The following is a 10,778-nucleotide window of genomic DNA, read 5'->3' on the forward strand; positions in this document are numbered from 1 at the left end:
TATATATATATTCATGGCTGAATATGGTATATGTGGTTTGATTGACACCATTTTATGTACATGTTGTTTAAGTTCTTCATTTTTTATTTGCGTTAAATATATTTATTATTTAAAATTTGCTTATTTTCTGACTATGTACTTTGCTGTTTTAGGAGATGGATCAACTGGTAGACCCAGACTGGGCTGATTTGAACAATACTGGTGGGGAGGAAGCATTGGAATGGGATGAGACTGACATTACTACAGAGCCTGTTTGTGGCACAAATGAGAATAAGCAGCTCACGGCAGACATGCTTGTTTCAGGTGAAAGACACTGCTCAGAACAAGCAGTTTCAGATGACACTCAACCGCACAGTCCCATCGAAACACCTGTATATCAGGTCTACAGTTTGCATAACATGGAACGTTTTGAAGCAAACATACATTTGTCACAAAGAGAAACCAAGAAGTTGGATTCCCTACCTCCCCTTTCACTTTCCCTTTTGCAAGGCTGCAATTTTGTATCACTGCCAGATTTAGCTAATCGTTCCCCACAAGCTCATCACCTTACAAAGATGCAAATGGGCTCTACTGGCCATTCTGAGAGTGAGAGCGGCATTGCAAGTGGAGAAGGTGTAACTGCTGCCAATTCAGAAGGGTGCCTATCTCTGGATGGAGAAGGGTCACAAGGGTGCCAGGATCAGTATGATGATGTAGGTCAGATTGGCAGTAAAGGGGTTGGACTTGGACACTTTTCTAAGTCAAAGCCCCAAAGTCCACTTATGTTTCAAAACACTTCCCAAATACAGCCTAACAGGCTTAAAGCCAGGAGTCTAGAAAGAACACTGACAATGGTACCAAACTTATGTTTCCAAAGAACCCCTGGTCAAACTGGTGTAAACAGGACTATGCTTCCAGCTAGCTCTGCAGACCACAGCCCTGAGGACAGGGTGGATTTTCAGGACCTGATTGAAGTCCTAAGTCCAGAAAACTCCCCATCTAGCTCTTCATCCCTAGAATCACTCTCAGTCCATTGTGAGGCTCTAGAGTCCTCAGTACTCAGACGTAGTGTGTCTTTGGAGAGCTGGCCAGCCTCATATAAGAGTAATGAAGATCTGTTCAGTCAGCAAGGTTCAGCTGATAATACCCCAGGAAGTGATCCAGGGGAAGAGTTAAGTAAGCGTACTTTAGACTTGCTGAAGAGGCTGGAAGATATTGAATGTCCATCTGAACAACAGAAAATGAAGCGCAGTTTCTCTGATGACATTACTCTTAGATGTAGTTCTCGAAAGCCATCTTTCTCTGGTCTCCAACTATCACAAGACAAAGAATCATCAGGGAATGAGGATATTGGTTCTGAGTTGACTGAACTGAGTAGCAGTGAGGAGTTATCACTCAGATCTGAAGATATGGTTGTACTAAAAGGTCGATTAGGATTACTCAACTCTAATGCTAGTTTCCGCAAACATCTAAGTCGTTCATTGGGGGGAGAAGAAGGGGAAGCCAACCTAAGCATGATTGTTAATGTATCATGTACATCAGCTTGCACTGATGAAGAAGATGACAGTGACTTGCTATCAAGTTCCACCCTCACATTAACTGAAGAAGAGGAAGAAGAGGAAGTTGAAGAGCCAAACTCCAGTATGGGAAGTGACGACGAGGCTGGAGATGGTACAGAACTACCTTTAGGGTCAGATTTTATCAGAAGAGAGTTGCAGGCATGGATTAGACCTTCATTTCTGCTTCCCAGAGAAAGAAGAAAAATGAATAGGGTGTTACAGGACATGGCCGGTACTTCAAAGTCCGAAAAGATATTGCACAGCTCTATACATAAACAGAAGGAAAATAATGGAAATGATAAAGATTTAACGAAGGTTTCAACAACATCTGGAGAGGAAAAAAGTGTAAATAATTCTGGTTTGCTGGTTGATGATGTAGAAAATGGAAATGTCCACAGTAGTGTAGACATTGTAAAGGGCAATTTGTTTAAGAGAAATCTTTCTGAAAGAAGCATAAAAACAGGACCATACCCATCAATATCAATAACTAAAACAGAAAAACTTCATCCTCCCTGCATGCCTGCCTTGGCCTATCACAAGCCCCGTGAGCTAGGACCATCCTCAAATGGTAAGAGCAACTTACGTGTTACACGTGAAGCAGTGGCAGATGTGGAAATGATAGATAGTAGTTCAGTGGTGTCAGAAAGAAAGGAAGAAGCATCTTCTAGTACAGTTTTAGAATCCGCAAACGAGTCTTCATGTTCTTGTCATAGTTCAGCACATGAAACATCTAGTAGTCCAGATTGCACTGTACAAGAATTTGTGAAGGAAATTTTGGGTATGACATCTAACGCACTCCATAAATCATCACCACAGGATGGACAGAGCCAAGGAACTGGAGCACAAATCCGGGAGAAGGTGCTAGAGTATTCTCGTAGGCAGCTGGAAAGAGGGGACTTCTACTCTTACCTATCTCTTTCCTCTCATGATAGCGATTGTGGGGAACTAAATGGATCTGCCACTAACACTCAGGTGCCAACAGAAGGTTACACAGAGCAAGAAATTGAGGACATGTTTGAAGCTTGCACAGATGACTGGAAAGAAGATTCAGTAAAAGAGCTAGAGTCTCAAGATGTAAGTGGTCCTTCCACGTTATCTGCTAGACAGACAACAACATCATCTGTTAAATGCTTTCCTAATTCTACTGGCATCAAGAATCCTCAGAATAAAGTTCCAACCTCAGGGTCACAAGCAACTTCTAAATTATCTACCCAAAGACTTCAGGATCATTCGGCAGCCGCTGCAAAAGGAGCAGGCAAAACCTCCAGCAAAAAACTGCCTTTCACAAGAGAAACACGCGAAGAGCCAAAAGGGAAAAGTTCTGTAAAGCCAACAGTCTCTAGCCTTCCTATTCTGCACAAAAGGGTCCGAGACCCAAGGCCATCGACAGCAGGCAATTCTAACCTGGGCACAGGGCAAAAGGTATGTTTTTTTCTATTACTATCCTCATTTAAGGTGGTTTTAGATGCAGTAAATGTCAAATAATGTGCAGCAGTGAATAACATTTTATATGTTATCCTAGATAATTAAATATGAGTCTAAAAGTACAAATGCAACAATTCAGAATCACAGTCTGAAAAATTCTACATGCGCTACAAATGTTATTCTTGTGAAAAAGGCTCATTTGAACTGAAAAACTGTTTTTCTTTTACTATTGAGTACTGGAACAGATTATTATATAAACATCCCAAATTATTTAAAGATGTAGTAAGCATGCACATTGTTTTTCTTTGTGCACAGTCACCTCCTGTCAAATATTACATTTTTAAATACTATTGCAGATCATGTGCAAGCGAAACAGATTTATACTAACGCTTCAAAATAATCCTTTCTCCTAAAAACAAAATATTAATGTCATCTTTATGGTAAGGTTCACAATTCTCATAGTTAAGTTAGTTAAAATAATAAACTAATAGACATACATATAATTTTTAACATTCTAAACTTGGCATTTCCTCCAGAGGAGCATTAAAGTAGTATTCAAGTAATACCTGGTGATCCCCCACAAAGGTCATTGTTCAGGTACTTCCTGTTATGTGGTGATGGTTGCCTCCCAGTTGTGCTCCTGCATTGACACATAGGCCCATGGAGACTACAAGTGACTTCAACAAGAAATTAGGATAATTCTTACTACTTTAATAGATTTCCACCTTTTACTTTGTGGCCTACAATCACTGTGTCAGTTTTGTTAGGTGATGTAGGGTGTTTCAGTTCACATTACGTGCCTTTATCCCAATCACATGCCCTTCATTTATTGTATTTTAAAAGAAAAGGTTACGCTCCGTGATAAGGTCATTAGGTAATAGCCTGGTAAGTTTTCGCTTTTAAATGGTTACATAACTTCTCATACACTCTTGATATCTTTAAAAAAATCTGGCAATTGTGTTCTGGTACATATTTATTTATTATATAATGTGTCAAAACATACAAAACATGGAAAGTTACATACACGTTACAAATGATTTGGCTGGTGTTCCAAATTAACTAGAGTCCAGGAGATTAATACATTTTGTTCTTTTACAGAGACCATTAAGTGGCTCCAAGACCCACAAGGACCTGTGATTCTACACCTCTTAACAAGGGTGCCTCCTCTGCTGAGGTGAAGGTGGCAGTGTGCTATGCACTGATCTTTTGTCTATGCTTCCTCTCACACAGCTTATTGGGCTACATCAATTGGCTTTCTGTGAGAAAATCTGAAGACCTTCAGACTTCTCCGGAGTAGAACAGGGTATATATAATGAGGTGCCCTAAAGCGATGTGTATCACCCTCAAAGACCAACTGTGCATTTCTTGGAAGCAAGATATTTACATTTTGCTATGTGAGCAATTCTCTATTACTCCAGAGTAATGTAAAGATTATTTGTGAGCCAATGGAAGATGATTTTCTGTTAACAATGGATACAGAAAACGGATTGTTACAGTTCTGCAGATGCCTATTTGAGAGACTTGAGGAAGGACATGATGGTATGTGAGGAACTACAAAGAGTAGACTAGTATGATCAATGAGTTGGTATGATATAATAGGAGGCAAGATAATGGTTATGGTTTAGAATGTAAGTGATATATAGAAAGTATAAAGGTGAAACATGAAGGATGAACCGGAAATCTGTAAGATTTTGTGCTGGATTAACTTTTTCTTTGTCATAGATGGAACAGGTCTTTGCAGTATTTAGCTCACTTTAATAGGAGGTACATCCTTCCTGTAAAGATGATTACCATTGATAATAAGGAAAGATTTGCAGCCTTGAGCTGGAGAATATAATCCATCAGAGATGTCTGCAAGGCTCTAATTGTATTACACCATGTGAGGGTCTTTGAATTACAATAATGTAGGTTTATTCAATAATGGTAGACCAAAAGCAATGATAATGTACAAAGTGCTGTGATACATAGGAACCCACCAGAAATAATTTCTATGGGCTGACTAAAGAAAATGTAAGCCTAGTTGGTTTCTATGAGTTTTGCATGTTGTGCATTTTCCTTGTTGTCTGCATCACCATATTGCATAGGCCCAAGTGTTTGTTAAAACTTTAAATGCCAAATAAGTCAAAGCAAATGACTCAGTTCACATTTTTATTCTGTTTTCTATAACGTTGCCCATTCAGAGGTTTATGACTTTTCTTCATGGATCAATGTTATAGATACATTCTATTCTCCCCTGATTAGTGAATGACTATGAATCAGGGACACAATTCTCCAGAATAGTAATATATTGTATAATATCTTAATATGAGTGGATGTTTTGTGCCACAAATTCTCAACCTTTTCCTCAGGTAAGACCTTCCACCTTTCCTGTGTGCAGACATGAGGGACAACTGCTGATAATTTGACTTTTTGTTAATTTTGCTATTAATAGCTGTAGGTACAAAGAAGGAGAAGAAGAAAACAATAAGAGTGTTCATACATAAGGCCCAATGAGTTTAGTAGTGACTGATTCAACTATGTTATCTACAGCAAAGGAATTCAAAATTAAAGTTAAACAAGGTACAGTGCAGAGGAAGGTGACCCTAACAGGGCCCCTCAATTAGTTTTTTTGGGGGGTAACCAGATTGACATGTAATCCATTCAGTCTGATTTGTTCTGTTGACATTCCTAGTTTTATGGAGTCCAAGAAAATTGAAAAGGCAACAGTTTCGGTCCCAGAAGAAAATTAAGCTTGAGTATTTCTGCAGTAGGTGTTTCACTGAAAGAATCAAATGTTTTTAGGTAATGTTCCATCAAGAAAATAGGCTGGAGGCCCATTTCAAATGCAAGAAGTCCAGGTGGGCACTAATGCATGTTATCTATGCTATCTATAGATAAGATTTGGAGATCTCCACAGAATCAGCTTCCATCATTCCCATTCTATATAAAATTAATAAACATATTCTGCCACTATGTGATATTTTCTGAATAATTGTGTTGCTAGGCATATTTCAAAGTAAGATATTTGATTAGTGATTAAACATACAGTGTATCATCCCTACAATTCAGCAATCCTTTGCTTGGTCTGTGTGGCCCTAATTTTTTTTCCAATGCAGGAGTATAGAATGAACAGCCCTCCTTGTTAATGTGGCCAGTCATGTAACCAAAGAATGCAGAGTGTTGTTCCCTAATAAAAACAAGTTCCTACAAGTTTATTCCCTTTTTTTTCTGACATAGGATTGCAAAGGTATGGGTAGATTTTCCATACAGGGAAATATCTGGTATAAAAGTGTATTATACATTTGTGAACTATGTTATGCTGGTTCCTGCCTACAAAAAACTTAAAATAACTGTCTGGCTGCTACACATGAGTGTTTAACGAAACATTTACCATAATCTACTGCCTAGGTAGACTTTGGTATTCTACCATCACCAGCAACATGCTAATTCAAGCTGTCCACAAGGGTCTTCATATCACATTTCTTTACTTACTGTTAAAAAGTAACATGTGAGTTTTGGAATTAGTGGAGAATAAAAGGAATTGTGTACCTATACTGAATAAAAGTAATAAAGTGTGGGACTATGTTATAGGACTGCTAACTGAGCATATGACTAAGAATACTTGTGCTGAAAAAGTCAGAGGAAGCCTTAGCACTTCATCTGGTCATCTCATATAATACAATAATGACATGACTAAACATAACACAGAGGTATGATCAGTCATCACTAAACCTAAAGATTTGAACATTATTATTTACTCTCATAACTGGCTATTGAGAGATGTGACCTCTAGAGCCTGCATTCCCATGCCACTGAACTGTCTCTGGAAATTAAGAGTAGGCAAATCTATTGTTAGGGCTCTGATTTACCAGCATTATCTAAATATTTCCAAATTTAGCATAGATGATGTCCAGCAGAGACTACTATTCCTTTATTGAATATTAATGAGGACTAATTAATAAGCAGCACAAAAGGCAGTTGGGATGTGCAAATTACAGGAACCCAGAGCCACCAGCCAGACATCACTTAATTTATCTGAATGCTGTAAAGTAAAATATTTGCTAGCTATGGGTTTCTGCACTTTGCACATCAGTGCCCTTTTTTAGTGCCTTACTGAATAAGTCTGATTGGTGCATACACCTCACATGGCAAACGTATTGTAATATTTTCCTTTATATTTCCCTCTCTACGTTGATGTAGCTTCATTTTATAGGTGCACGTTACTGGAGCTAACCAGGAATAGGCTTGTTCAAGATCTGATCACAGTTGGACATACTGTTCCATGTTTTCCCCTATACTTAGGCTGCCGAATATGCTTTATCGATGATGATGATGATGATGATGGCATAGTAGCATCACCTAGGCATTATAATTATAGTGTGAAGGAGGATACTATATTACAGAGACAAGAGAGTTGTGCAAGGTTACAGTTACACTATACACCTGGAAAATTCTTATTATACTATTACAGTATAATAAGCTACTTCTTGTAAAGGAGGTTTTTATTTACCTTTACATTTAGACTTGGGTGTTTATAATAGCAAGAGCGATAAGACTGGCCAGGTAAAGTGTATAGAACTAGGGGAACTCAGAAAGCTACCCTGTGTTACTCTGTGTTTAGCAGCAGATAGTGCCTTTAGTAATTTAAGTATTAGGCCTCTTTCACACGGGCAGCATCCATTCCGATCAGCAGGGGATCTGTGCACAGATGCCCTGCTGATTGAAGCAGAAGGAACGTATGTCACTCTTGTGACATTTGTGTACATTCAGTTTTTTCCTCCATCTTGCGATAGAGGAAAAAGCTGAACTAACCAGACCCATGTTAGATCTGTGGGCAGTCGGATTTAAGCAGAATTTGTCCATTTACATGTGATTATCTGTCCCATTCAGGTCTGCCAAAATGGAACTCCCTTGTGTTTTTACTTTTCCTGACCTAGATGGACTCTGAGGTAATCTTATGTATGCAGAGATAGGCCTGAAAAACTGACAGACAGACCTGATCGATAAGCAGTGTGAAAGGGGCATTATGCCCCATGCGCTTGGTTTTATGTACATTCAGGGATGCCTGCGGCAAGAATCTATGGATTCTTGCTGCAGGAATCCAAGGTGTGCCTGATCAGATGCAGCAGCTGTGCACATTCAAGTTAATGACAGCGTGGCTGCATCTGTCCGTTACTAAATTGGCAGAGTGGCCACATCTGAATGGACACACCTAGGATTCCTGCGGCAAGAATCCATAGGTTCTTGCCAGAGGAATCCCAAAGGCACATAAAAGTCCCACATGCATGGGGCCTTATAGACACAGTATGTGAGATATCAAAATATGTTTGTGGCATGGGCTGATGGGAGAAAGAATCCTATACTGGAATCCCATCACCAATGCAGACTGCTGGATTGCTGGAAGGGCAGGTTTGCTACTGTCAAGTAACTTATTGGTACCAGTATATTGACTTCTCTATTTTCTAGTTTTATGCTATAACCTTATTTTCATAATATTACACATTTATTTTCCTTAATTAAAAGTACTAAGCTGACACCAAGAAAACTTTTAGCATAAGAGCATGGAGCAAAGCTTATCATTTCAGTTTAGCCCTCTATGCTTGTAGACAGGACGGGATATAGCTTTGCACTATAGATCTGTGCTTTGAGGGAAGAGGAGACGTTTTACATGCATTTTTCCTGTGTCATTAGCAATGCAAAATTCATTAAAATCAATTCATAAAGAAAATGTCACAGTATGAGAGCACAATCAGAGATGAAGAACACGCTACATTTAATGGGATGTGACTAATGGCTAGGGTGGGTCTGCCTTATGTATGGGGGCTTTGGTCACTGACAACAATAGCACTGTTATCTCTCACACAAATGATAGGCTCTTAATTTTAAATAAGCCTTGCAGGAAAGCTTAGATAGCATTTGTAGAATGTCAAATCATACTATGGGAAATTTGGTTCTAGAATTTCTATGCTGCTTAAAATCACAGTGGGCAGAAAAGGGTAAGCAGGAGTCCGAGCAAAACTCATAGTTCTACACTATGTGGGCCAGAGTCCAATGTTAGTGACATGTTTAGTTCTCATGATTGTGCTGGTACAGCAAATAATATTAGAGCACTTTCATAGACACTTGCTGCTCTGCAAAGAATACTTTTTCTGAATTAGTACTCTCATCAGGTCATTGACCAAGTGTTCTTGGTTTAGCCAAACGATGTAAAATTTCATTCTAATTTCTGCCTTTGTAAAAAGTTTTTACTTTATTAGCATTTTTTAACAATACTATGCATGTATGGCTATTATCTGTTTGCACTATGGGTTCCTAGGACTATTCCCAGTAAACATACACTATGTGCTCCAATTTAAATGACTTTAAAAAGCTGTACATGTTTCCACTAGTAACCATGTAGATGTGAATGTGCTACAAAATGAAGGTCATGAATCCATTTACTAAAAACATTCAACTGATAACTTCAAACATGTCAAACATCTTTTGTTATATATGGATATAATTACTGATTTACAAAAATAAATTGACATTACAAATTATGTAAACCCAACAATAGCAAATATTCCTACTTAACTTGTTCTATTGGAAACACATTCAAAACTTAATAACAATAGAATAATTTCAAAGAACCCTGTGATTCACCGCTCTGATTCCACCTTCGGCTGCAATCAATATGTACACTTGGGTGCAGGCTGTAGTGTGCTCTTCTCAAACTTGTCTTCAGAAATCAGCCGCACAAAAACCAACCGTAAGTAAAATCCAAATTTTTTTTTAAATGAAATCCAAAATGTAATATGCAATGTGTATACCACCACAGATTTCTCCCACACTAACGCCTCTCACGTGTTTCACCACCTGGGCTTAATCATAGCGGTAAAAATTAATCATAACTCTACGATTAAGCCCAGGTGGTGAAACGCGCGAGAGGCGTTGGTGTGGGAGAGATCTGTGGTAGTGTAAACATTGCATATTACATTGTGGATTTCGTTTTGAATGTAATTCAATACATTTTGGATTTTACTTACGTTGGTTTCTGTGCGGCTGATTTCTGGAGACTGATAATAACAATAGAGTTCAGGAAGATACGTAAAAGTTTGTATGATATTACAATACATTTAGAAGCTGATTTAAAAAGCTAGAGTACACACAAACACTGCAGCACAGCCACGTGCTGTATATATGGGCTTAGAGTTCCCCCCACTTCAGAAGTCTGAAGCCAGCAGAACCTTATTAAATGAATGAGAGTGTAAATAAAAAATAGTATGTCAAAGTCACATGACTAGATCTACTACAATCTCAGAGCTCTCTTTTCTGCTTTGGGCAGACAAAACTCTACATCGTGCTCTGCATTTTTTTTAATGGGCTCTTCAATACAAGCCATGATAGGCGTAGCCACGCATCTGCAATCACAGAATAAAACAAAGCTCTATTACCACAAAAATCATAACAATTCTTAAAAGCATTTAAAACTTTCCATGCCCACCTCATGCTCAAATATTATAATATTGCTTGGCATCAAATGTCCTCCATATTGAGTGATGAAATGTCAATGGTTCACATAGTTATATATTGTTGCATAAACTGGTTCACATAAAGTAATTGTCCCAGCAAAGAGGACCAAACACACTAATATACAAACTATGTACCCTTCAAATAAAATGTCTATTCATAGATGCCAGTTTTTCAGGTCTTTGTAGTGTTGTATAGTCTAATCCAACAATTCACTTTATCCACTAAGGATACGGGCATCCAAGGAGAAAGAAACAACTCTCCTAGGGTATACTCTATAATGGAAAAATACAAAATATATAACAGATTCCCCCCCCCCCCCCCCCC

General features: G+C 38.4%; 1 protein-coding gene across 1 annotated transcript in view; it reads left to right on the forward strand.

The window, feature by feature from the left end:
* The window catches only part of AKAP6 (A-kinase anchoring protein 6), a 196,528-nt gene extending 191,856 nt beyond the window's left edge, over positions 1–4,672 (forward strand). The window contains exons 12-13 of the mRNA XM_018571324.1: positions 153–2,960; positions 4,062–4,672. Coding sequence (XP_018426826.1) covers positions 153–2,960; positions 4,062–4,100 — 2,847 coding nt within the window. The 3' untranslated portion in view covers positions 4,101–4,672. The remainder of the gene's footprint in view (positions 1–152; positions 2,961–4,061) is intronic.
* The last annotated feature ends 6,106 nt before the right edge of the window (positions 4,673–10,778 follow it).

Source organism: Nanorana parkeri, unplaced genomic scaffold, assembly GCF_000935625.1.
Source record: "Nanorana parkeri isolate BGI_ZX_2015 unplaced genomic scaffold, ASM93562v1 scaffold1733, whole genome shotgun sequence".
NCBI lineage: Eukaryota > Metazoa > Chordata > Amphibia > Anura > Dicroglossidae > Nanorana > Nanorana parkeri.